The sequence below is a fragment of the Vidua macroura genome, chromosome 9, assembly GCF_024509145.1.
Source record: "Vidua macroura isolate BioBank_ID:100142 chromosome 9, ASM2450914v1, whole genome shotgun sequence".
NCBI lineage: Eukaryota > Metazoa > Chordata > Aves > Passeriformes > Viduidae > Vidua > Vidua macroura.
Genome location: NC_071579.1, coordinates 5625768 through 5653733, shown reverse-complemented (window position 1 = coordinate 5653733; position 27966 = coordinate 5625768). Strand labels below are relative to the sequence as shown.

The 27966-nt window shown below is 49.6% G+C and overlaps 1 protein-coding gene across 1 annotated transcript in view; it reads left to right on the top strand.

Annotated features, from left to right (window-relative positions):
* PAPPA2 (pappalysin 2) overlaps positions 1-27966 on the top strand; it is an 87369-nt gene that overhangs the window by 1465 nt on the left and 57938 nt on the right. The window contains exons 2-3 of the mRNA XM_053984956.1: positions 4210-5272; positions 27049-27194. Of these exons, the coding sequence (XP_053840931.1) occupies positions 4210-5272; positions 27049-27194 (1209 nt within the window). The remainder of the gene's footprint in view (positions 1-4209; positions 5273-27048; positions 27195-27966) is intronic.

Below are 27966 nucleotides of genomic sequence, written 5' to 3'. Positions count from 1 at the left end.
GACCAGAGAAGACTGTCACAGAGGCACAGAGCGGGGCAGATGTCACCTCCTGCAGTGGTGCTTCATTCAGCTGTGGCAGGATGGGTATTTTGTATCTGGGTACAAGCTCGGCAGGGCAGTGCAAGGATGCTAGGAAGGGCTGGGAACAGATGGCAGTGCCAGGATGTCTGGGGTCCCCACAGTGCAGGCTCCTGTATTTCTGTGCTGCCCCAGCCAAGCTGACTGGGGAATCCCTCTCTCTATCCTAACTCTTCCTTGGCTTGTGATCATCCCACTGAACCTTCCTCTGCTTTGCCTGGTCCCTTTCACCTCAGTTATAGGGCAATAACCACACCTGTGCTGTGGAAGAGGTAGGAGGGACGAGCTGGAGTCTGTGGCAGAGGGGAAAAACAACCGTGTACAAGGAAACTACCAAACTCCCTAGAAACTACCAAACTTCCTATCCACCCCTCTGTCTGCCTTCCCATTGGCATCCTCGATGCCCCCCTGCTGGCAGGCAGCACCTTGGGATGCATGGAGCACAAACAATTCCCAGTCATCACAGCAGCAGCACAGCTGTTTTCATCTGGAGGTCTGGCCTGCAGGTGCTGGGGTTTGAATTTCCCAGCTAGCCAGCAGAGTTTTTTTATTACTATTTTTTATGCTTTATTTTTTAATTTCCTTCTGGAGGGTGGGACAGTCGTTAGTGCTGAAAGCACCGCCCGTGAGCGCTGGCATTCCCTTGAGTAATATCCCCCAGCTTCCCTGCTCCAGGGTTTGAGTCAGCCCCAGGAACCTCCGGCTGTCTGAGTCACTGCTCACTTCCCACTGTCTCCTGCAGTTGGGACCAAGGGGCCTGGGTGTGGGTGGCCAAAGGGGGCCAGCCCAGTGCTGCTGGCATTTTGTGTGAGCAGGTGACAGAAGCAGCTGCCAGCCCTCGGCAGGTGCCGAGTCTTCTGATCTGCTGCTCCTGCTCTGTCAAAAGAGAGGCGACTGAGCTTGAGGTCGTCCAGAGGTGCGGAAGAGCTGGAGATGCTCCAAGTGTCCATGTGTGAGGGAAGGCAGGAGGAAAGCAGGGCAGAGCTGAGCTCTCCCAGCATCAGTGCCTGGGAAGTAAGGGCAGGCTAAGCAGCTCTGATCATAGAAAGCAAGCTGTCCTGTCAGCTGGTGTGGCTGCTGCTTGGATTGAAGGCTCAGGAGTCACTGTTTTTTTTCCCCTAGATGCCACATTTTGTCTCACGGCCACCCTGGATGGGGCTGTTCATCCTTCTTAGTCATTCCTTCATGGGGGGATTTCTGCTGGGGTATAACCTGCCACAGCCACTCTTAGGGAAGGAAACTGGTCCTTCTTCCTTGTCCTACTCGTTTTGGGCAGCAGACTAGAGTCCTTTCATGTGATGCTGTTTCCTTTTCTACCTTTATTGTCTCCCTTCCATCTATGCCTGCTCTGCTTCTGATGAACCCCAAGGAATTTCCCTTTGTGCCAGGCTGAGGTTTGTTTTTACTCAGATTGTAGGTGATTTTGATGGGTCAGATCCTTCACCAGAGACCATCTAAAACATCTGCTGTGTCTAAATCCAGATGTCCCTGAGCTGGTTCCCACTGCATACCCTGAGGGGTGACCGTGACTAGAAGTTCCTGGCCTTTGTAGCACCCTCTGGAGCCGATTTCCCCCAGTACCTGGGTCTCAAAGCATGACTGAAAGCTGCTCCTTGTGCTGCAAAACTCCTGGGAGAGGCTGCTTGCAGTGTGGTCCTTACAAAGGGGCACACTTGATCTCTTTGTGGGCTTTTTCTCTACGACCTCCCCTGGCAGGTACCTTCCTCTTCAAATTTTTTTGCAGTGTTACCAACAACTCTTGTTTCAACCCCCAGAGGCAATTCCCCTAAGGCACAGAGGGGGAAAGCCCTAAACCAGGCTAGAGCTCTTCTTTCCTGCCTGAGGGATCAGAGGCAGAGTTGTACTCAGAGCTGCTATGGAGACACCTCACACTTCTACAAGCAGCTTTCCCTTCTGGTGGGTTGCCTCAGAACAAAATACCAAGCTCCTTGGCAAACTCTGGGGTCTTCAAACTGCTCCCCTGATGATTTGTCATGAAGGCCCTTGAGAGGTGTCAGGACCTTTTCTGCAGTGGTTGCTGGCTGTGGGACATGCTGCTCTGCCTGCAGAACCTTCACTGCTGCTGTTGTGGAGACATCATCCCTGGCCATGTCTAGGATGAACCAGCTGCTGAATTACTGATTTTCCTCCCCTGTTGTAGAGCTGGCCTTGGCCTTACTTACATCCCTTTGAGGACTTTGTTGAAGTCCTTATACCTGGTTTTGGGCTCTTACATTTCTTTTGGCCAGTGCTGAACTCAACTGCCAGGTTCATCAGTGCTGAACTCAACTGCCAGGCATGGCTTGACTCCAGAATGGGTTTGTGAGGATGATAGCTTACTCTCATCCCAGGGGCTGTTCCATCCCTGGTGCTGTTTTCTCCATTTTTATCTTGGGGTTTAATCAATTTTGGGGCACTCTGAATCATTTCAAAGTGCATGAGTTTTCCCAAGAGAGAAGGCACCAAGCCCTGTTTCCTCAACCCCAGTGAGGACCAAAAGATGGCTTTTGAGCATGCAGGTCTCAGCACGTTTCAGCCAGCACCCAGCCCAAAAGTACTCTCTAGCTTTGCCTTCTCACTTTTGCAAGGCTCCTTTGCTGGCCTCCTGCTTTTTGGCTTCTCCTGGTCTCAGCTTCCCTGGTCTTTCTGCTTCCCTTTCACAATCCACCAGAAAACAAGAGTTGGCCAAAGCCCATCCGCCCACGGAGGCTTTGTGCGTGGCTGCCTTTGTAGTGAGCAGTGACAGGGATCCATGCCCAGGGTGGTTACGGCCATGGGATGGTTTAGAGGCCACCACCCATCTCGCCCTTGGTGAAAGTGATGGATGGAGGGAGGGATGCTGCTTCCTGGGGTGCAGCAGGGCTTGACGTGGCCTTTGCCAGCTGTGTTTCTAAGGGGGATACGTGGGGTCATGGTAACCTGGCTTCAGACACATCCCCTGGATGAGAGCCAGGAGATCCTGCTCCTCCTGCAGTTCCTTCTGTTGTGCACCTCTGCTTCTCTCTACTGGCCTCTTCACAGTTCTGGCAGCAGGTGGGGTATCCCCAGGGACAGGCAAGACAGTGGCACAGGCAGGAGTGCTTTGTTTTGGACCACGAGGTCCTGATGCCATGAAGGTGGGCAGGCAGTGTATGTGATGGGAATGGCACAGTGAGTGGCAGGCAGGAAAAGCAGGATGGAGGATAAGAAATACCACAGCAGGAACATAAAAGAGTGATGAATGGGAGAGCAGGGTGCCCCCCAGAAGACACCACTGGTCGCTCAAAGAGTGACTTCAAGCTCATTCACCTCAGCCAATGGCCTGCATGAACGTCCTGGCTGTAGTGATTTAGGAGCCCAGAGGCATTTATTTCAAGCAGCAGGTCCCTTTATCCTTGCCAGTGTTTAAGTGCCATATGGCCACTGATTCCCAATGGCATTCCATGCCTGCAAGCCTCTGGTTCTTTGCCATGGGCACTCAGCAGCCTGGGGGAAAGTCAGCACAGCTCCAGGTCTTGCCCAGACTAGAACAGGTTTGCAGCATGCTTGGGCACAGAGGGAGAGGCTATTCCTGGAGTGGATTTATGTTCAGGTGACCTTAGGGGCTGAGGAGTGCACTCGCCAGGCTGGAGGCAGCACAGCCCTCTCCAACCCTCTCCCGCCAGCAGTGGATGCATGACTGGGAGGGAAACTGGAGCATAAATGAGAGCTGTAAATCTGCCTGAAAGCTGTTGGGGAAGCAGTCCCTGGAGGAGCCTGTATTGCTTTGGGTTGCTGTGCTCTAATTCTTAAAAGCTTTGGCTCGCAGATAAAAAGCTTAGCCTCTAATCCCATCCCGCCGGAGCACTTCTACAGAGAGCAGCTCAGAAACACCTCGGTCTTCAGCCTCTCCTCCCATCCATGCTCTTCCTCCCCTCTCCATCCTGCCTCTCTGGCTCTGCCATTATTCCTGGCTGCTCCACCTACTCATCCAAATGATTTTGAATGGGGGCTGGGGTGTTGTTCCTGACGGAGCACCCACTGCCCAGCCTCTGACCACCTTCATTTACCTGCTGTCGAGGACCCAGCCTGTTCTTCAGAGAGGAGTGGTGATGCTCTCTGGTCCTTACCAGCTCTCCTTTCTCTCTCCATCCCTGTCCCGACCTGCTGCAGGTGTCTTCAACAACTGCTCGCACTCAGCCAGTGACAAGGGCTGGGCACTGGGTATCCGCGCCCTGCAGCTCAGTGGCAAGAAGGACGCCCGCTTCTTCTTTTCCCTCCGCACGGACCGGGCGGCCACTGCCACCGAGGTGACCTCCCACCAGCGCTACCGCCCCGAGGCATGGACACACCTGGCCGCCAGCTACGATGGGCGGTGGATGGCCCTCTACGTTGATGGGGTGCGGGTTGGCCGTTCTGGCGGGCAGGAGGGACCCCTGCACAGTGCCTTCATGTCCTCCTGTCACACGCTGCTGCTGGGGGGAGATGCCTGGGGGACCACCCACACCTTCCGGGGACACCTGGCTGGGCTGGCCCTGTGGCGTGGTGCCCTGTCCCAGTCCCACCTCCAGCGTTCCTTTCTAGAGGAGGTGGCTGGGGAGATGGCAGGGCTGGCTCTGGCCGCTGGCTTTGCCACCCCGGAAGAATGCTGGATGCCTTTTCGGGAGGGTGCCTTCCCCCAGCAGTGGGTGCTGCTGTCCCCACCATCCCCCATCCTGCGGCCGCTGGGCCCCCCTACCTGTGGGCAGACTGCCTGCGACAACGTGGAGCTGGTGTCCCACTACAACCAGCACTGGCCACTGCGCAGCTGGAAGGTGGTGCGGTACCGCGTGGTGAACCTGGCGGAGGACGATGGTGGGCGGCCCACGGTCAGCTGGGAGCAGATTTGGCGGCAACACCGGGCTCTGAGCGAAGCTTTCCGGCCCTACAACATCTCCTGGCAGCTCAGCTTGCTGGAGGTACACAACTCCTCTCTGCGCCGCCGCGCCGTCCTCCTGGGCTGCGAGCCCAGCAAGGTGGGCAACGAGCGCTGTGACCCTGAGTGCGAGCATCCCCTCACTGGCTACGATGGCGGGGACTGCCAAAGGCCCGGCCGCTGTTTCTCCTGGAAGCGCCGCGACGGCGTCTGCCACATGGAGTGCAACAACATGTTGGACGACTTCGATGACGGCGACTGCTGTGACCCGCGGGCCACCGATGTGGCCAGGACCTGCTTCGACCCTGACTCGCCCCAGCGGTAGGCGTGGGGTTTGTGGGGGGTGGGGATGGGATGCTCCCTCTCCCCAGCACCTACTCTGTGCCTGGGTATTGCTTCCGACCAGTGGTTTTCCAGTGTGGGAAGGCAGAGGGGCGTTTTCCCATGGGATGGGTGTGTTTGCCATCAAAAGAAGTAAATCCTACGGTGTGACAGGGCACCCCTTATGAAACCCTGCCAGCAAGTGTTTTTCCCCCCCAGGGACACTCCTCCTCCCTGTCCCCCTGCCAGGAGGATTCCCAGTGCAGAGCTGCCAGCCTGTGGTTACGTGCCAGGGAATGTGGGCATCCCTGGGGTGGGCAGAGCAGCCCGTGCAAAGGATATTGCTTACCCTGATGCCCTGCTTGGCATGTAGTTGAGGAATTGCTGCCCTTTCCCACCTTCTTTGGATGTGTCTAAAGTCTGATTTCTTAATTTGTGTTCAAAATGCCTTTTCTTGACGCTGGAGTGGGGAGAAGGAGGCAACCCAGCAGTGCTAGATGTGAGGTGCAGGATTTGGAAAGGCGTGGGTGGGTGTGCATAAGCCTTCCTGAATCTTGCCCCAGGGAGTGATGCCCATAAGGAAATTCCCTTGGTTGGAGGAGGATGTGTGCCTTTACCGTGTGCTGCAGGTGCAAAATACCTTGAAAAGCCACATGGACTAAAACCCATGGAGCATCAATGTGCTGTGTTAGGGGACCCTTGCTCTCCCCAGAGGTCTTTGGAGTCAGCAGCAAGTGGGGGATGGAGAGGAAGACCAATTGACATGATAGGGGACCCCTGGCAGTTGGGAACAGTGTCCTGGTGCAGCCGGTGGCTTGCACTCACTGCTCTCCTTAGCACTCAGGGCTCTGCTACATGTACTTTCTCTATGGAGATGGGGAAGGGGACAAAAAAGTCATGGCATTTCCTTTTTTTTTTTTTTTTTTTTTTTTTTTTTTTGCGGGGGGGGTTGTTTTATTTAAAGCAGTTTCTGTCTCAGTGTCAGAGAAAATTCATTCCCTGCTGTTGGCTCCTGGTGACAGGCAGAGGTGCCCACTGGAGTGGGAGGGGTGCAGCTCAGATGGGAGCATCTGTCAAGAAAAGTTGCAAGGGAGGGTTTTAGGGATACATCTGTCCTTTGATCTTCTTTCTCCTTTGCTTTTCTTTCCCTGGGCTGTGGGAGCAGATAGGCTGTAGCCATGAATCCCTTTCTCCTAAGTCTGCTTCTCTCTGCTCCTTCCCAGGCAGGACACGGAGGGAGGAGGGAAGCAGGTGTCTCTGTTTGGGCAGTGGTGATAGAGAGGAGCAGCACTTTCCCAATCCCTTCCTGAGTCCTTCTCATCCATCCTTAAATTGCCTGAGGAAACCCAGGAGAGGATGGGGAACCTTTCTTCCAGTGCATCCCAGTGACACAGAGAGGCATCACACCGTGTCCCTGCCCAAGCAACCCTCCCCAGATGTTTTTCCACCTCTGGAAGTCTCTTTGGTGACAGCCATCATTGCCACCCTGTGACCACCTGTCCCCTTGTTTCCCATGCTGTGAGCCAGCATGGAAGTGCTTTCCTGATCATGGAGCAGATGAAAAGTCTCCACAACAACTCTCCACTTGTGGTGGACATCAGCACCCAATACCACTTGTCCTTGGCTTTGGCAGGGCAAAGGCTCTGTCCTTGCCTCTGTGTGCAGTTAGAGAAATGTTTTCATCCTCAGACAAGAAGGGCTCCACCTTAAATTGAAAAAGGCCAAATTTTTGCTGGTATGAATCAGGGCTTCCATTTGTCAGGATTTTCCCCTGAAAGTTGGGAAACAAAACAAAACAGAACAAAAAAACTCCTTGCTTCTGTGGGAAAGGAATGGGAAAATGGGAACACTAGGGAAATAACAAATCTTTTGCAATTTTCTTTCCGCAGACCTCATTGGTCTGCACAGAGAACAAGAATGATTGATTGTAGGCTAAACTCAGAAAAATGAAATCCAGTGTGCCTGGCATTTGGGAAATGAGGGGGCATGGGTTGAATCCTTCTGCCACAGAGGTCTTCTGATCTGCTTTTGGCTGGCTTCTTCAGAGATCACAGGAAAAAGGAGTCATTGAATGGTTTGGGTGGGAAGGACCTTTAAGTGCATCCAGTTCCACTCCTCCTGTGATGGTCGGGGACACCTTTCACTAGACCAGATTGCTGAAAGTCCCGTCCAATCTGGTGATGCTGGTGGACATCCACCCTCCCTGTGCTCATCCCTACTGAGGATGGTTTCTGGGGAAGAATATATGTTTCTGGGAAAACTGCTGGGAAACTAGTAGTGTGTGTTTGGGAAAAACCGAGGTGAACTTGTGCTTGCCGAAGAGCATGGCCAGGTTTGTGGCGTTCCCCCAAGACTGGTGGGTGAACCCCAAGACACAGTAGCAGGGGACCTCAGCCTGGGGGGTTTTGTTCAGGCAGACCTGAGTGCTGCTGCATTTGCTGTAAGGTATTATACTTAAACGAGCAGGGCAGCTGGCAAACTTACAGAAGGATTTTTAGGATGGAAGCCAAAACAGAAGAAATAATGTGAAATAAAATTTAACAAAGTGCAGAAAGGAGGCACAATAGGAGCCAGGTGCTTTGATGCAAATGACAGCTTTGAGTCTGTAACTGAAGGAGAGCAAGCTGGCTGCTCCTTACCCAGATGTGTCTGTTTCCTCATACCTGTGCCAGAGCCCAGCAGGGAGCTGTGGCTTTGGGACAGTCAGGAGAGAGGGAACCCTCACTGCAGGTGATCTCTGCATCTCCTTGCCAATCAAGATGGCAAGAACAAAAATCTTAGGATCTTTTTCATGGGTTAAATCATCTCTACTTCATGTCAAGGCTTTCACAAAGAGTGGTTTGGATGTGAATGTTTCTTACTACGGCCAAAAATAATTGAATTGAGAAAGAGCGAGATGCTGGGCAATTTCTTACCAGCATTGTACACAGATTCAATACATTTTGGTGAGGGGTCTCAACACCGTGTCTTGTCCTTCACAATTGTAAGCACTCAAGCAAAAGCTTTTTCCATCTTAACACATTTCTGATTTTAAATTCCCTCTTGGCCTGCAGCTTAGAGAGAGGTAAATTAGAGGAAAGAGCTGACGAACAGTGGTGGCTTCAGTGCTTCTTAGCTGGTGAACATCTCATTATAATTCCAGGGCTACAGCTGGTGCCAGCTTATACCCTCACCCAGGGGAGGGAAATGAGATTTGGATAGAAGGATTAATCTTTTTTTTTTTTTTTTACAAGGGTATGTAGTGACAGGACAAGGGGGAATGGGTTTAAGCTGAAGGAGGTCAGGTTTAGATTAGATATCAGGAGGAAATTCTTCCCTGTGAGGGTGGTGAGGCCCTGGCACAGGGTGCCCAGAGAAGCTGTGGCTGCCCCTGGATCCCTGGCAGTGTCCAAGGCCAGGTTGGACAGGGCTTGGAGCACCCTGGGATACTGGAAAGTGTCCCTGCCTTTGGAAGGGCATTGGAATGAGTTGATCTCTAAGGCCCTTTCCAACCCACAACATGCCAGGGTTCTGTGAAAACTCTGCTGGGAATGGAGCCAAGTGTGGCTGAGGCAGAAGCTGGGATAAGAGTTGGTGCTGAAATGATATCAGTGGGCACTGAAACACACTGCTGAGTCCTTCCTGCACCTGCTCCGGTAGCACATGGAACAAGACAAGTCCTGCTGTGCTATGAGACAGCTGGACCACCACCCACGGGTGAAACCCACCAGTGGGACTGTGCATTTGTAGCAGGAGGGAGACTTAGGCAAGAACTCGGGTGGAGAGCTGTGTGTAGACATCCCCGCAAGGCAGCCCAACAGGAGGCATGGGAAGCACGTCACAGACTTCCCATTCACCCCTGGTCCATCCTATGAGGAACAAGGGCACAGGCAACATCAGGAGAGTTCCTGACTTATCATCCTTCACCTAGTTTTATCCTGATTTCTAGTGTTTTCTAGGAGTTGCTGGCAGTCCAGTGTCGGGGTCTGGAGTAAAATTTGCCTTAATTTTCTGCAGGCTCCCATCCTCTTGCAGAGCTTAGAGTGCTGCTGTAATTGGTGCTCTTGGAAGGAAAGCAACAACAGCTCATTAGCAGCAATTAACACTCAGCGAGGGTCCCCCTCGGGCACTTAGTCAATGAGAATCTGGTGTGTGACACAGTTAATGTGAAAAGAAAAACCGGAGGGGAGTCGGGAGAGCAGAGTGGGTAAGGGCAGAGCTGCTGGGCCTTTCATCTTGCTGCCCAAAGTAATGGCAGAAATAACCCAAGTGACAAAAGGAGGTGAAAAATGATGAGGTGTCTCCAGGCTTGGTGGCCTCTGCTGGGATGACCAAAGCTGTGATGTTAAAATGTACCTGATTAACTGGACACTTGATTGGCTTTAACACAAGCTTAGCTGGCCTCCCTCCTAAGGGACTGGTGCTTAATGGGGTTAAGGCTGCTTGGGAGCCTCCTGCTGTTTAAGCATTGCCTTCAAAAGCTGATCCAGATTAACCTCCCTAAAAGTCTCTGGTGGACAACCACGAGGAAGAAGGAATCACTCTGAGCTATCCTGGGCACCTGAGCAGCCCCTTGTTAGGAGATGTTCAGCTGAATGTGGTTGGACCTGAGAGCATAAAGGGTGTCAAATTGAGAGCAGGTGAGGAATGAGGTATCCTGGGGCCAGAGCTGACCTGCCTAGGTCTTAATCCCAGCCAGATGGTAAAACAGCATTCCAATTAGCTGCTCTCTTCCCCTTCTTCTTCCCTTACTACAGGAAACCTTAGTAGGTCTTTCTTACTGTGAAAGAGGGCAGGCACATGCAAAGTTATTGCAAAAGCTTTGCATACAATGTCAGGCTGCTGGCACTGCTACAGAGAACAGATTCAGCTGGAGATGGTAGGTGTCTGCTGCTTGTGGTGCTTGGTTGCTTGCAGGGTGGATGGGAAGAGGGTGTTTTCAGTGATTTTCACTGCCTCTGGAGTGGCAGAGACTATGCTGGTCCCGTGAGGAATGCATAGCAAGGAGGTTCTCTGCTCAGAACCTGAGCTCTGGCTGCTTTTGAGCTCCCTCTGGCACCTCTTGGAGTCCTACTGGTATGTGCCCAAATATTGTCCTGGTGTATCCAAAGAGCCTCAAGTGCTGGGCTTGTGGCTTTAGAGTGGTGAGAAGGGGAGTGCTTTGGAAACACCAAAAGTGGCAGTGGTGGGTTCACTGACTTCTGAGCTTCCTGCTTCTAGTCTCTAGAAGACCTGCTGGAACTGTGGGGGTGCAGGACTTTTTGCTGCAGCCTGCTGGTGGGTGCTTTAAAGTTTTGTGACTGCTTGGATTTGAGCTTATTGTGAAACTTCTCCTTTCCTTGTAGGAAAGTCCCTTCTCTCTGAGCTTTCCTATGGATTAACAGTTTTAAAACTTAGCAAAAATATGAGGGAATGTTTTTGGTAGAGCCCATTATATCAGGTGGGCAGGATGTCTCCCAGGTCGCTTGCTTGTGATGGGATTTAGAGGCTACACCCATGTGAAGGTGCCTCAGCCTACCCAGAGCCCTAGCTTGGGGGTGAAGACCCCAGATTTGCTTTTGATCTTCTCAAAATGTTGGCTAGTGTGGAGATAAATATTCTCTGATTGGAGAGTATTTGGCATGTTACCACTGCTTGGTTGCAGGAGCCCAGCAGTGGGACTTTGCTGCCAAGAGAAGGACTTGGGATGGTGAGAGACTGCACTGCTGTGGCAGAGGAGGGGGTGTGGGGGCTCCAGCATTGAGACCCCCTCCAAGGGAGGCACACCAGGGTCTGACTCAGCCCATCCAACAGCTGGAGGGCAGTGGGACTGCAGAAACTACTTATTTCCAGAGGGAAATAACTAAGGTGCTGCCATCCAAGGGCCTGGGCAGGCTCTCAGGAGCACTTTCCAAAGGCAGAGGGCTCGATGTGGTACCCCCTGGTGGAGGTCAGGGCTCTGTTGTGTTACCCTGCAGGGCTGGAAGAGCAGCACAAGAGTGTAGAGGTGTTCAGCTACAAGGGGAGGTTCCCAGTCCCATCTTGTTGATGGGCACAAATCTTCCCTGCTTTTTTTATTTTTTCTTTTTTTGGTGCTAAATTAGGAAATAAAATCACAATAATGCACTTCTTTTCTTGCCAAGGTAGAAAGCTCAGGGGTTAATTTCCAGCAGGCCTCTGGGGGAGGATGAGTCTCTCTCACTCACTCCCATCAGCCTTCCTGTAAGCATGGAGCTGTCAGGCAGCGAGTTCCTGAAGGAACCTGCTCAGTTCCCCAGGGGTGACCACATCTCTGTGGGAGAGGGAGAACATGATCTGCGTGTGACTGAGGGCACAGGGGCCCCTGCCCAGTGGCTGTAGGCAGCCTGGGTGCTTTTGGGGAAAACAGCTGTCCCAGATGTGAGCTATTGTTCTCGAAGACACCACTGACTCGGGGGCTCACTTGAGGGGGGCCGATTGTGTTGGGATGGCAATTGTGAAGGAACAGCGTGTGTCCCATGGCTGGGAGGGGTCGCTCTTTGTTAGGCCTCCCTAGGGCTCCTCCTCATCCTACTGTACCCTTGCCTGTGGGTGGAGGACACCAGCCGAGGCCTGGCCAGGCCCATGAGACCCCAGGAGCTGAGGTGGCAGGAGCTTGGCAGCCATCTGGAGGGACACCCGTCGGCCGGCGCTGACAGGGCTTCTGGGGTGATTTCATCTGCCTCGGGTTGGCAGCCTGAGCTATGGCCAGGGGAGTCTTCAAGTGAGCATGCTGCTCTTAGCTTTCCTTGGCCCAGCCACCACTGTTATTTAGGAAATCGAATTGCTCCTTTCCAGAGGGCAGGGGGGTGAGAGGGAATGAGTCCAGCACCACCCAAACCAGTTGAGATGGTGTGAAGCAGAGGACTTGCTTTGGAGGCTTTAAGAAGGATGAGGATGCTGAATGCTTGTGACTGTTGCCTCACAAGGGCTGTGCTGGGGATGAGAGGCAGCCTTGGTTTTATTTTTTTTTCTGTTAATGTATGATTGTTACACTACAGAATTTCCCCAATAAATTATCTCATGTCCTTTTTATATCTGTGAGGAAGGCATTTTTAGAATACTGGCTTGTGCACTTTGTGCTCTGGCTGGGACACTCAGTTGCCTAGATCTAAAAAAAGTTGGAGGCTTGGGACTTGGTTTTACCCTAAAAAAACCGAAATACATATATGCATATAAAAAGCAAGTTGGAGATGTTTGGCTTGAACAGATTTCTTTTCCTCTGCCTCAATCCCTTTCCCTACCAATATCATGGTTATAAGTTCTTGCCCTTCAGTGAGAAGTTTAGGGTGAATGTAGCAAAGTTTTGGATGTTTTGGGAAGACTAGACATCGCCACCATTGCCATGGTGAAGAGTGCACGAGGAGGGGCTTATTGACCACAGGGCTGTGTGGTTCCTCTTGAGCAGTTAGCTTAATGCCCTGGGAGCAGCATCCTTGCTCAGCATATTGATCCACTGCTGTCAGGCCTGTTAAAGCATCCTTATCCTGACAGTGCCCAGGAATCTGAACAGAAGTGACAGGCCAGAGACTGGAAGGGTGGCATTCTGGTCTTCTGCCACCCTTTTATTGCCTATGCTGCCCTGCTGGTGGATGGGGATGCCCATTGCAGCTGCCTGCAGGCTCGTCTGGTACCAGCAGAAATCCTTCTCCAGCCTTGCAGTGTCTGTGATGCCTTTTCTGCTGCCCTGTTTGTCAGTTTGAGGCTGGATGAAGAAGAAAGTCTGATTTTTTTTTTTTTTTTTTTTTTTTTTTTTTTTTTTTTTTTTTTTTTTTTTTTTTTTCTCTCTCTTCTCCTGTCACTTTGGCTGTTTTCGGAGATGGCTTCAAGCTTGGGGTTCTGCCTTTTTACACCCATGCAGAAACCAGTTTGTGGTCTGGCCCCTCTTTGCCAGCCATGCCTTCTGTCAGGAGGTGACCAAGCTGCCTCCTGATACACCTCAGTCCATGTTTCTGTCCAGCCTTCACTGATTGCAGCACGGGTCTCCACACACTCCCTCTGCTGAGGCCTGGTGCTGAAGGTGATGTGCACCAGTCCCAGCTCTGTGGCTTTAGGAGCATGTGGCAGATCCTCACTGCCACATGTGTACAGTAAAATGCAGTGAAGAAATGATGTCTGGCTCCAGATCAGAAGGCTGAAGGATCTGCTTTATTAACACTATACTATATTACATTAATATACTATTTGAAGAGAACCTGTACTATTCTACATACTTCTTACTTACCTAACTCAAACTTGTGACTGCCTACTGAGAGTCCGAGCCACAGCTGGACCCGATTGGTCACTGAACCCAAACAACCTTCACCAGAATCCAACCCAGCAATCACTTCAGGTGAACAATCTCCATACCACATTCCACATGGGGAAAACAAAGGAGCAGAGATAAAGATTGTTTTCGCTTCTTCTCTCTGAGAAGAGACAGAATTATGTCTCTCTGTCCAGAGGATGTGAATGTCACAACATGTGCTGTAGGGTCACCTTCACCATCACACCCAGTCCACTGCTCTCCCTCTTTCCCAGTAGCTGAGATCTATCCTGTGGAGCAGGGTGCTATGAAAGAGGAGGAGACATTTGGGAAGAGCTGGACACTTGCTTTCCCTTGAGCAGCAGTGAGGTGTGGGTGCCTCACTTCTCTGAGCTCCTGTGAAAACCCTGCACAGCAGAGGTCACATCTTTCAATATGCTTGGAAACGCCTGCCTGTGCTGTGGGCAAAGGTAATTGTCAGCCAGGGAAACTGAGGCACAGAAGCCTTGGACATCTTCCCCCCAGTCATGCAGCGATGAGGTGCTGCTGTTAGTGCTGGCATCTGGTCCTTCTGCCTCCCAGTTCCTGGGCAGGGAGGAGAGGCATTTAATGAAAGATGAAGCTGCTGTGTCCTGGCTAAAAACGAGGAGAAAAGTTGCAGAGTTCCCCTCTGTCTGGAGGGCTTTAATGAGCCCGCTGGCACTGAGACAATGCTCAGCCACGTGAAGCCCATGCAGTGGTGGGGCAGGAGAAATGCACCCACTGGGGTTATCCCCTCTCCCTTACCTCGGCAGGTTGTGAATTGCACTATAAAAATTGATAGTGAAAGCTGGGCTCCTGGTGACCCTGAGCTGTGTTCAAAAACCATATGGCCTCCCTAAGCCTGGAGCATTACTTTGTTTTAGGCAAAAAAATAAGATAACTGATTTACAGATCTGTTCTTGTAGCTTAGGTGGGACAAGACTGATCTGTGTGACCTTAGGCAAAAAAGACCTGTAAAAACTTTGTCCTGGCCTGGGATGTTTTTTCTCATTTTGCTTTGAAACAAACAATCCAGACAGAAAGTGAACCATCCCTGACTTTGTTTAGCTTGGAACAGGCTCTAGAATAATTTGCCACCGTTGAGTTCTGCCTCCCAAAACCGCACAGGGCTGCAAACATATTTCTCCATTTCCCCTGCTGCTGCTTGCTTGCCCTCTCTCCCACACGCTGTGTAACTCCAGGCAGCGTTGGCATTGCCAAAGGAAGGTGAGTGCTTACCCTGTGCTGTGGATAGCAAGTCTCTCCCAGGCTGTTGGTGGGTGCTGGAGCAGGGATGGTGCCTATGCTGGGCTTTGGAAGGCAAGGCTGGACTCCTCTCCTTCCCTAAGCTGCTGCTTCACTGCCTTTCTCCCAGGCAGAGGTCTTTTTCTTCCCCTCAATGGTTCCAAACCGGCTCTTTAACTCATTCTTTTGATTTTTTTTGACTAACTCCCTGCAACTACAGCTCTTTCCATGTTTTCAAGGATGATGTCTCAGAGAAGCTGTGGCTGCCCCATCCCTGGAAGTGTTTAAGGCCTGGCTGGGCAGGGCTTGGAGCAACCTGGTCTCATAGAAAGTGTCCCTGCCAATGGCAGAAGGATGAAATGAGATGGTCTTTCAGGTCATTTCCAACCTAAACCAACCCATGATACTTGAACATAGAAGTGGGAGATGCATTACTGGGGTGGAAGCAGGTGGGGAGCTGTTGTGTTTGTCTCCTTTGCTTATTCCACTAATGAGGACAAGAGGCAACAGTCTGTGGCTCTGAACATTCTAATTGCTGCTTCACTGTGTTTTTGATGGGGGAGGGTTAGAGACATCAGGGAGATATCCCTTTGAAATCTGGGAATTTTCAGGTCCTTGGGGTTTTTTTTTTCCGCTTTATTCTAAGGGATCTTGCTGTGACCCTCACCCAGCCCTGCTGTACTGCACACATGTCATTGGATCTCCTCTTTGTAGTGCCTGAACCTATGGTTTGGTTTCAAACAGGTAAAAATCTTGGGCCTCTGTGTTCTGCAGCCTCACAAAAAAGGCAGCCAGGAAGGAGCTGCTCCAGGGATGGGAAAAATGAGGAATAACTGCAGCCTTGTGCTTGGTAGACCTTGGGGGGCTTTTTTGGGTGATAACCCCTGATATATGCCCTAGTTGGAGCAGGGAGGCTCCAGTCAGTGCTCACAGGCTCTCTGGAATAAATATCAGGGTTTAGTCTGTCCATTGCTTCTTAGCAATTAGTGCATTCCTTTGGAGCTCACTCCTGTTGATGTCTTTGATGTTTGTCAACCCCAGACAAATGAAGATTTCTGCCTGGGAATTCCCCTGAAGGATTGTCAGTTGGGAGCCTGTAGGTTGAGTTTAAACCCAAGAGTCTAAGGCACACGTGTCTTTTCAGCTCCCAATGAGCTGTCCTGTGAGCAATGGGTGCATCATCCATGGAGATGGTCCGTGCATGCTCCGCTCCCACCGTGGAAGCATCTGGGAGCCTGGCTGTTCTCAGTGACAGGCCTGCATCATTGCCTGGTCTAATGAAAGACATCCCTAGACCCTCATGGGGCTCAGATGGGCTGCGTGCTGTAGGATGATCTCAGCTGTGAGGAAATGGTGAGCCTCTCCGAGGAAGAGGTGGCCATGATTCACTTGGATAGAAATAGAAAAGCCAAACACGCAAATGGAGACTCCCTATTGACCACGTTCCTGCAACTGAAATGGGTTTTTACTACCTATTCCAGTATTCATTTGAAAATCATATGCATTTACTCATACACACTACAATCAGATTGTTTTTAAGCCATTAAGGCCCATTGGGTCAATAACCAGCATTTTCAAAAATCTATTAAATTCCCATTTCCGTGGAAATAGAGCTTTTACAATTGATCATGGCTACTGACTCCCATTAAAATAAACCCTAAATGCTATCAACTCCCCCAAGATGTAGAGCACTAAAAGACAGTTTGCCAGGCCAAATTTATCCCAGGGGAAAGTTGATGGCCCATTATGCTTAAGCATGAGAATTGTCATGTAAGTCAGGAAGTTTATGGGACTTGCATGGATTTGTCTTCCCTGAGGGGTGAAAAGGAAGGTTCATGGGTTGAATTTAATGCTAACACAAGCTCAAAGCCAGACTCCTGCAGGAGCTTTTTGGGAATATTTAGCTTATTTTGAATTAAATTTCAAGTGTGTGTAGAGTTTGGTTGTTTGGCAGAAACAAGTGATGATTTAGGGCTGAAGTGCTGTAAGAAATGCTAAATTTGTGGACCAGTTCTTGGTGGCACAGTGTTTCCTATGTTGCCTAGGTCTGCACAGCAGAGATGCTCCAGCCCTCTCATCACCTCTGTGGCCTCCTCTGGGCTCACCCTGACAGGTCTGTGTTTTCCTTATGCTTGCAGCTCTGGGACCCCCAGCTCTGGACCACTGCTCTCACAAGAGCAGAGTAGATGGGAAGAATCCCCTCCCTTGTGGTCCTGCTGGCCACACTTTTTTCCATGCATGGGAGGCAAGACCTGTGCCAATCCTAAAACTGGAATGGAGTGAGCTGGTGTGTCCCTGCTGAGCACTGGGGATGGAGGGTTACAGCTCTCCATGGCAGGCTCATCCCCAGAGGTGACCCAAAGGCCTGGGACCCATCGATGTGCCCGTTGTCCTCTCTGGGAATGGGCAGTGGTTTCCAGGACATGCACCAAGGCTGAGGGAAGAGCAATACAGAAGGAAGAGGTCCCACATCTTGGCGCGGCAGAGAAGCATGGGGAGTTTGTGACCCAGCTGTCCTTTCAGATTAGGGCTTTGCTGCTTGCCATCTCTGGCAGACGGCTCTCAGGACACAGGCTCGCTGCCGGCGTCAGCCCAAAGCTGCCGTGCCCCTTGGAGGAGAGGTCAGGTAGTCCCTGCCGAGCCAGAGGCCAGGCTTCCCTTGTTTGTCTCCCTTCATGCCTCCTTCAATCAGCTTCACTGCAGCCTTCTGCTCCCTCCCACAGCCCTGGATTTCTCTGCTGTGTGCCTGATCCAGCACTCCTCTTCCTCCTGCTGTCATCTCCTCAAGACCTCTCTTGCTGGGGATGATGTCTGTGCTATGGGGCCACATCTAGATGCTTCCATGAGGCCACTCATGGAAAAGAGTGGCCTCCTCACTCTTCTCCTTCCCTTTGGAGGGGACCCCTTCCCCTCCAACAATGGGGTGATGTTGGATGGTATTTGTGATGGGAGAGGAGGAGGCAATGTAGTGAATTGGTCCTTTCCTCCCTAAGAGAGTTTAATTTGAGGCAGGTGGAGAGGAGCATGTGGGTTCCTGTTCCTGGATGGAGTGTAGGCAGCTATCCCTAGAATAAGTGTTGTGGGGCTTTCTCTTACGATGGGTTCTGTGTCAGGCAGCAGGACCACTGGGGGCTATTGGTGGTTGGCCTTGGTGCTTTTTGCAGTGCAGGACTGACTCCGGAGAGAATGACTACAGGTCTATCAAATAGCCACAACCAGCTTTTTTTTTTTTTTTTTTTTTTTTTTTTTTTTTTTTTTTTGAAACTGAAAAGCAACTTGAACAAAATGCTGGTGTCTGAGTATGTCTCAAAAACCTTATTTCCTCCAAAGGTATGCTAGGGCTGGTGGTAGCTCAGTACTATCTGGGAAGCCTACACAGGCACATGGAGATGTGCTGGGATTCCCAGGACAGCCATCCCCAGAGGCCCTTGGACAGGCTGTGGTGCCCATTATGTGCATGGCAGTGAGCTAGCCCTGCCCTCAGGGTGCAAATATCACAGACCCAGTGTTTTTCTGTGACCCAAACATTTGATGCACACGTGCATCCTGTTGGCACTGGTGTCCTGAGGGTGGCCACCATGGTGTGAGAGCACAGCTGGGGGTTAACCTCTCCTGAGGCTTATTCTCATGTATTCAGCACAACTGGGGGACCATGCTTGGTTCAGACCCTAAAACATGAGCACTAGCATGCAACCAGCCTTAAAATTGATCTCTGCCCTCTTGCCCTGCATGTAAGCTGTCAACAGAGCTGTAACAAGATCCAGAGAGGAAAGCAGCATGTGGCAGAAAAGCCAACAGTCTCTGGGCAGGCTGATAGGGAGGAATTAACAGCTTTCCTCTGAAGTCAGGTGTCCTGTTGTGATGCCAGAAGCAAAGACAGCTCCTTGATGCCTGACTGTAGCTTTGCTCTATGTTAAGGAGAACTATGAATGTATGGAAGTCAACTGTGATGACTGTGGAAGTACTGTCAAATGTCCCTCTGACCTTGACTCAGAGGCATATTACAGTAGGGATCTGCTATTGACCTCCAAACCAATAAGGGCAGCAAAGCAATATTTGAGTAATTTAAGCTCTGAGTCATCAGAACTTTGTTCTTCTGGGTGACTTCAATTACCCAGATATCTGCTGGAAGAATGATACAGCAGCTCACAGATCATCCATAAAGTTCCTGTAATGTGTGGAGGACTGCTCCTCACGCAAGTGTTGGATGTGCCAGCCAGGAATGAGGCACTGCTGGACTTGCTGCTCACAAGCCAATAATACCTGGCTTGTAATAGCTTGGCTAGTGGTAGTCTTGCCTGCAGCGATCACAATATTGTGGATTTTGGATTCTGCTGCAGTGCTGGTGGTTAGTGCTAAGACCAAGGTTTTAGATTTTTGAAGAGTAAATTGCAGCTGGCTCAAGGCTCACTTGGGAGGGATTCACTTCCATGCAGGCTAAAGGAGTGAGTGCTGGGAGTTTTCAAGAGCGTTCTCTGAGAACCACAGAAACGGTTCATCCCCTTTAAAGGTAAGAGAACCAGGTGGGAACAGGTCTTTAGAGAGAGGACAACTCAATCATCATGTCTCATTGTGATCCTTGTTCACCCTCTTGGACATCTCTGCATGTGCCATATCAGCTTTTCTCCAGTTGTGTGTCCTGTGCTCAGTCCTTCTGGATCCAAGGTGGCATTTCCCCTGCAAATGTGTTGCATCCATGACATTTATCTATGAATGCTTGTATTTCTGCACTATTTCCTTTTGCTTTTTGCCCCCTACATCCCACACTTTTGGAGTTGAGGGGGGGGACTTGCCACTCCCCAGTGATCTGTCATCCACCCAATCCCACTGACACTTCAGCCCCCATCCAACTGCTGCCACCATTTTTAATTTTTTTTTTTTTTTTGTCTTTATCTTGAGCTCTGTTCCATTACCATGTGGTTAAACTTGGAATAAAGGTGGGGACCATACTGTAATTTTGTCCAGGGATCCATCTCACTTACACTGAGCATCAGCTCCTCAGCAGACCTGCTTCTTCCTTCTTTTGTCCTTATTTCTAAAAGGATCTTTAACTCTTTGTTTTCACCAGAGTCAGCTTAATTTCAGGGAATTCCATTTCCCTGACAGCTGTGATGCAGCAGTGTCTGCTGGTCAGTCCTGGTTTTCAGTTCTTCATCCAAGACCTGTGTTCATCCCTCCATTTAAGTTGATCTGAATCCACTCATTACAAATTAAGGCCAAGTTTTCTTTTTCTGATCTGCTCTTTCATAATTTCTGTGCTGCTTACCAAAACCAGGTCTAAAATATCATTGCCTTTGGCTGATTCCGTGATGATTTAGTGAACAACTTCTTTAGCCAACACTTCCAGGAATATCTGGGCCATGCCATTGTTAGCAGCACTTATTTTTCAGCCTATCTCAGGGCAAAATGCCCTGCAGGCTTTCTGGTCTAACACTAATTTAATGTATTTCTTTCCCAAATCTGACCTCAAGAAGTTGTGTACTACCCTCTGACGGAACATAGCTGTGTGCTAGCAATCTGCAGCCTTCTAGCTCCCTTTCCCCTGTAAATCTATGTGGAAGGGTCACAGCCTTGAACTACAACATGTCTTTTTGATCCCATCTGCATCTTTTGCCAGTGCAGCTCTCTGACCCTTCAGCATCTGCTACTGCTGCAGTCCCCTGCTCACACATGGAGATTGAGAGTCATCTCTGAATCCAACAGGAATTGCTCGTACATAAGGGAACCTCCTGATCCTGAAGGATCCTGTTTTACCCTCTCACCCTCTTTGGCATCTTGACACTCAGCCACCCATGCAAAACTTAAACTGTCCTGCCAGTGATGGCTGCTCTTCTACTCGTGCTGTCAGTCCCTCAGAGGTGGATTTTTCCAGGCATGTCCAAGAACTCTGTGATGTCCTCATCCCTTGTGGACTCAAATGCTCTTTGGCTGGAGTCCAGCACCCAGTGAAGTTGATGAAAGGCTCCTGAGCACTACAGAGGGTATTATTCCAGCAGTGTTGTGCTTCCCGTGATCCCAGGAGAATGTCTGGCTCTTTCTCAGCCTTCCCTTCCCATCTTGCGTGTGTTTTGTATCTGGCTGTGTTACCAAAGCCTGTCCAGATGAGAGTCATTTGGATGTTACTGCCTTGTCAAGTTGTCATGATGCTGGCAGAGAATGTTTGTGGCATACCAGCAGAGTGCTGGACTGGAGTCAGAGCTCCCAGACATGGTCATGGGGATGCAAATAGTCTTAGTAAGTACAGAAGGATTTAAAAACACAGCATCCCCCCAGCTGCATTAGTGCCAGAACTTTTGGGGCAGGTAAACGCAGAGTGTGAGGCAGCTGCAGTTATAAGAATGACCATCGGTCTCGTCTGGAAGCAGAGCAAGGAACTCATCGGGGCTCATCCTCTGTGCCAGGTCACACCATGTTCATGCTGTGGTGGTGGGCTTTGTCTGCCTGTGGCAGGGAGGAAGGGAGGCAAAGCCAAGGTCTGATGAGAACAGGGATGAGGGTTCCCAAATTCTAGCAAGGAAGATTCATTTATGCAAGCAGAGAGCCCAGGTGTGGAGGCCCACCTATTCAGACCCCCTGCTGAAGATTCACCATGAAGAGGAGTCCTTTGGTGGGCCAAAATGGAAGATATCCACTTTGGCTCACCATCTGGAGGAGCATCTCTCTTCATGGATGAATTTAGAGAGTCTGCTCTCCCAAAATATTCACGCCATTTGGATCAGCACCTGTCTTCATGGACTGAGCTGTGACTTGGAGACAAGATTGCTGTGTTTGTCATTAACCCTTTGCAGCCTTGGAGAAATGTGTTACACACATGCTAAAAATGTTATTGGCAGACTGGTGCTCATTTCTGGGAAGTCTGAGGGATTCCTCATTTGTCAAGCAGAGGTCTGGGGGAAAAGGGAGCCTCTCTGCTTGCAGGAAGCAGGAAGAGGAATTTCCTTGCAGTGGTTGAAAGACATGAAAGCGGAGCCAGGAATCCCCTGTGACTTCTTTAGGCTGTATGGTTAGCTGGAGCTGGCTGGGTCTCAAGTATTTTCTAGTTGTCCATGGAGGGCACTTGGGCAGCTTCCACCCAACCCCACTCCCACATCCCCTCTGAAAGGTCTACAGGGAAAAGACTCCTATTTTTGAATTGCAGTGGAATTCCTGTGGCATTACATGCTGCACCCTTTGTGGTACCCAGAGTACTCAGTTTGATTTATGGTACTACAGGGGGTATGTGCTGGCCTGGCTTTTCATTTGGAGGTGCCATCTTTTGTGTCTTCTTGGTCATGGCCTCTGTGGCCCCAAGGCTTCCTGTTATGGTGTAGTTGTCACTAAAAAGTGCCACTCTTGCCCCTCTTCTACCACGTCAGGCTTGTTTTACAGCTTGACTGTGTTTTCTGCTGCCCCATGGATTAGCAGATCCTCTCCTCTCTTCCACCTGCCCACCAGCAATGGTCATATTGTTGCTCCCAGAAATTTGTGCTGGAAAAGCTGCAACAGCAGCTTTTCTCTCTCTCCTGGGTATATCAAGTCTTCTCCTTTGACCAAGCCAGCTCAGAGCCTGACTTACAACCCTGGTTAGGAAGGTGTTGTCTCCCCTGTGGTCAGGATAAAAGTTTCCAAGGAAAAACATGAGAAAAGAATGTGAGTTCTCCAGGGAGATCTGGGATCACGGGTGTAGTTTGATTTTTCAACTGCTCAGAAAGGAAGCTTTGGTTCTTTAGACTTTAATAAGGTAAGGTCTAGTGCAGTAAGAGTTTACCGTGCAAATCTACTGTCATTTGATGACTTTCCCCCTTGATACGATGGGGTGACACAGGGAAAATGGAGCAGGACTCCAAGAAGACAATTGTCAGGAAGCAGTGGACCCAATTGGGAATGTGAGAAATTTGGATTAAACATTGGGAATTATTTTTAACTTGAGGATGCTTGAACGCTAGAATAAGTTGCCCAGAAAGTTTGGGAAACCTCTGTCCTTGTGGCTGTTCAGGCCCCAGATAACCTTGAACAATGTGATCTAATTACACCTGGTTTTGAACAAGGAGGTCAGAATGGCCTGTGGAGATCTTTTCCATCTGCAGTAGAGTCTCTGATTCTACTGTTCTGTGGTGACAGCCACTAAAGCTGCTCCATTTTCTTTTCCTTTTTTCAGCAGCAAGAAGCACCACAGGGTGAAGCACCCTCGTTATGTCCCATGCAAGTAAAACAGGATGCAGTGTAGTGCCTTAGTGTCACATCAAACAGTGTCATTCAGCAGCACTTTGAGCCAATATCACCTGTTGTAAGGGAATCCATAATTTCTGGGCTCATCCCTTCAAATACCATCATTTTGGATGGTGTTCATTCCCATACTCATGTCTAATAATGTCATTCCATAGCCCTCCCATCCCTAATCTCTCCCTACTCTTGCACATACTCTTCTTGCAAGCTCCACTCTTCCAGGGCTGCAAGTGCTCCTTAGCTCCAGGTAGTATCACCACACAGCTGGCTGCTTCTGGATGCCCTTGGAAAAACATTGACTTTGAATCTGGCAAACCTGATGTCCCATCTCTATCTCTTCTGTCCTCTACCCTGTTCTTTGGGGTCGGTTCTCTCTTGTGTGTTTTGCTTCTCAGCTGACAGCTGTGCCTTCACATATCCTTCTGTCCTTCCTTTGTGCTTCCATGTTGGGCTGCAGTGCCCATCCTGCTGTAATTACCATCTAGTTTTGAATACTCTAGTCTTGTAGGCGTTGGAAAACTATTTGGGAAGCAGAGGAGAGTGCTGTCATTTAGGCAGTTTGTGGAGACCAAAGGCTGCTCTGCCTTCGTCTCAGTGAAAATCACAGAAGCACTGAAGGAGAGGGAGAGCCTAACCTTGGCAGGAAGCAAAAGGCTCAGATGCCAGTTGGATGCTCCTTGTCTAACCAAAGGATGCCAGCAGGAAATGTAGTTTGAGGGGAATTGGAGTTGCCCATTCTAGAATTGTTCCGCTCACATCTTTGGGAATGTTAGCAGGATATTTGTTCTTTCTATGCCATAGCAGGTAAAATTAGGGTCCTTCCTTCTCCTTGCCTATCTAATCCATCTGGGCAGCTCTCCATGGTGGAACTGCTCCCTCTAACCCTTACACATCCCTGAACCATCCAGATCTCTCAATGGAGGAAATTACAGTTATTTATAATTAAGCCTTGACAAAAAATGCTGCTAATGTCAAGGGAATGGCAGGCGACAGCCAGAAAAACATCATGTCTCCAGAAGAGGGACTGCAGGAATATCCCTCTGAATAGGGCTGACGTTGGCTCTTGGAATTTGGACAGCCTGGAAGGCTTTGGGGCTATTTTTCCGAGATATCATAGGTCAGGAATTGATGCTATTTTTAAGACTGTGTCCTCCGAGCAGCTTTGATGAGTGAAGGAGACTTTCTCTCCCCCCTCCCCCTCCTTATGCTGTATTTCTATGAAATTTTTTGCTTCTATTCCTTCCGAGTCATGCCTCAAGTATGTCCTTCAGGTTTGTTTATTCTTCTCACTATCTATTCCTCCCAGCCTGCTCCCGTCTTGGTTGGGTTGAAGGGGTGGCGTCAGCGTGGCGCGTGTCTGGGATGCTCAGGCGAGACATCACAGAGAAGGGATCAAGTTCTCCTAATTTGTCCTTTCCGGTTGGGAGAGTTTTCTCTCCACAAGCTGATGTGGCTGGGGAAAGTGTTCTGGGAATGCTGCTTTGTGGTGGGAGATCTCAGGGCCTGGTGAAGACAAGCTGGTCATCTCATCTCGCCACATAGTCCAGCCAAGATTTGTCTGAAGTAACTGAATCTTTGGAGCTCCTGGGAAGATGGTGAGATGCCTCCAGCCTGGGATGCTCTTTTGGGGCTGACTGGTAGGAGAGAGGCAGTCAGAAGACCCTGATTATTTGACACCTCCCAAGTCAGCAGTGGCTTTTGAAAGCCTCTGCTATTTCAGGTCCAGGGAAATAGCCCTTGGGTTAACCCAGCTCTGTTCCACATGCCACCCTGCTCTAGTTTATTTCCTGAATCCTTTATTTTTTTCTTTTTTTTTCTCCTTCTCTTCAATTTGCTGTAGCAACCTCTCTCTTTCTAAACAAGCCTGTTGGTGTAACAGCTTGACTAGGGATCTTGCCATTTCAAACAAGAAAGGAAACCAGTTTTCTTTCTCACTTCGCATCTCAGATGAGAACGTGCCTTTTTCCCCTTAACCCATCCTCATCTCCATCCTTCTGTCCATCACCCCATGTAGTGAGGAATGCACTAATGGGCATCACTGCCAATGGACACCACCAGAAGCAGTTTGTTCAAACAGAGCTGGTGTTCCTTCATAGTGAGCCCAGTGTAAAGAAATTATTGTGCTCCCTGCACGATCTATCCATGCAGCTCAAAGATGCCAGTTGCTCCTGGAAGCATGGGAATAAGTGAAATGCTTTCTGCCACCTTCATGTTGCTGTTGGCCTCATGCTGCAGGTTTAGTCATTCTTATGACATATTTCCACAATGGTGTGTTTCCATCATCATTCCACAGTGATGTATTTAAAGCCTTTCCATGAGTTGTTTTTTTTCTTGCTCAGAATCTCTTAAATGAATGGCTTCACAAACTGTGGGTCAGGATCTTCAAGTTTTGAAGACTTAGAGACAAGTCATAGAAATCTGGAGACAATGTCTGCTACCTGTCCTAATCCTGTCTCAGCCCATGAGGTTAATAGCACAGATGGTGGAAATGGTAGTACTTAATTTACAGAATCATAGAATATCTTAAGCTGTAAGGAACTCACAAGGATCATTGAAGTCCATTTAAAAGGGTACATGGCATTTGCAGCACAGTCCAAGACCTTATAATTCCATTGCTATTATTATTGGAATTATTTTTGCTGATATTAGGTTAGACCTTGATTGTTTTGCATAGCTGCGGACATGAACTCCCTAAAGACCAATGCTGGGACTGTTGTGGTTTTGGTGAATGTGATACAGAGTTTTGACCTGTGCAGAAACACTCACATAGAGGGAAGAGTGAAACCTAAATTTCCTGACTGCTGGACTTTTTTTTTTTTTGGTCTCCAAGGGCTGAAATATGTCACGTGGTGAGGATCATTTCATGGACACTCAGACACACCCATGGGTGTTACTGCTCTGCTGCAATGCCCAGTGCCTACCCACCTCTCCTAGCCTATTACCTTTCTGTGGCCTTTAGAAATGGATATCTTGGATATTCCAGTGTTTTTTCTGCTCCTGCAACTCTTTAGTCCCAGCTCTGAAGATGGAAGGAGAGACAGCCAGCAGTGTTGTCAGGAGACTTTCCCCACTAAACTTGCCCTTTGATGAATCTGGCTCCAGAGATTACCCTCTCCTCATTAAGATTATTTTGGGAGATCTTGTTTTTTCCCCTGCTGGCTCCTGCAGACATCCCAGACCTTGTCTGAAAGATCCAGATCGTGAGTGGCAGGGCAGAGTCCTCTCCAAGGTCTGTTTTGAGCAGAGCTGCAAGATATTTTTTTTTTTTTTTTTTTTTTTTTAATTTTGAGTACTTTCCAAGATACCTGTTGCTCATGCTCTTCCTTGTGCAATTCCCTGGGGTATGTCTTGATGTGCCTGTGCACTGCTGGGACACCCTTGTTTTTACCACATACTGCCATCTCTGGCATACTGGTTTTCCTGGGGAAAAGGTTGGAATGGAAGTCCAGATAGACTAGAGAAGCTGGAGAAGAGACTCCTCAGCCCCAGCTGACAAACACTCTGCTCCCAACAGTAAAGTTTGATGTTCTATTCCTGTCCTGCCCCATATCAGGGGCAACCCCTGAAAAACCCTTGTTAGAAGCCATTGGAGTTCTTGATTCATTCTTCTCTCCTTTCACCTCAAATTCTGCTTTTCTGATGCCAAACCCCCTCTCTTTTCCCTAGCAGGACCAACCTGTGCATTTCCTTCCTTCTCTGATATTTTCTCCTCCTGTTTTGTTCCCTATTATTCCATTCTGTGGGGCTTCTTTTGTCCCCATGGTTGGAAAACCTTTTCTGGGAGTAGAACTTGCCAACAAAGCTACTGTAATCAGCAAAACTTCTTCAGGCTTGCATGAGAGCCTTTCACCCCCACCCATACCCCTCAGTAGCTGAACTTGCGCTTTACAGAGCAGAGCTTGCAGTGTCACAGGACATCCTGTTGAAATGCTGAATTTTTTTGTGCTTTAAGATGCCCTTGGTTTCAGAGTTGAGGATGACTCCAGGTCTGCTGCCCCTTTTGGAGGATGTCTCTGGATGGCTCCTGCTTTTCCTCCTCACTCTGGAATGTGTGCTGACTATCCCCTCTCTTCTGTCCTTGCAGGGCGTACATGAGCGTGAAGGAGTTGAAGGAGGCTCTGCAGCTGAACAGCACCCATTTCCTCAATGTTTACTTTGCCAGTTCAGTGAGGGAAGAGTTGGCTGGTGCTGCCACTTGGCCGTGGGACAAAGAGGCCCTTAGTCACCTGGGTAAGTAATTTATCCCATTCTCGGGGTCTCAGAATTATTGGTTTTCCCCTCTCTTCCTCGACTTGGCAAAAAGAGGCAGATGTGCTATGCCTCAGCATTGTGGCTGTCTGATAAGGTCACGATAACAGGGTTTGGGTGTTCCAATAGCTGCTGCTGTAAGGAAATGAGCTGCCTGTTCCCCGAATCTATGTGAGTCAGGTGGTGAGGTTACACACTGACAAGGGGCTTCAACATTGTTATGAGAAACTTCTGATGGTGAAGGCAGTGGGACTACAGGTTTACCATAAGAGCAGACTGTGGAGAGAGTTCTAGACTCACATTTGGGTTCTCCTGGACCTTCCAGGTCTATCTTTCAGGATTCTGGGGACAGTGAACTTCACTCTGCAGCACATAATAGCAAACAGATACAAACCAGAAGTGTCAGTGTTTTCAGAGCTGAGATGGCAGATTTCAGCAACTCCAGGCAGCAGCCAGAACTGGCCACTTCCGAATCCAGCTGCAAGTGTGAGGATAACTATCAAATTTTACCATGCTTTTATAACTTGGCCTACCACCTGCTGGAGGCAAGGTTCTCCTTGGCCTCAGAGGATTCAGGGCGGACCCTTAAGGTCATCCATCAGTCCTCACAGGCTGCAAAACAGCCAGAATGGCTACTGGTTCCCTAGAATGTGGTTGTTTTGTGCATTTTCTGCTATTTCTGTTTTTTCTCTTTTTCCTGCCTCTCCTACCACCTCTTCAGTTGTTGGAGTTTTCTGGCAAAGCCCTTTACACT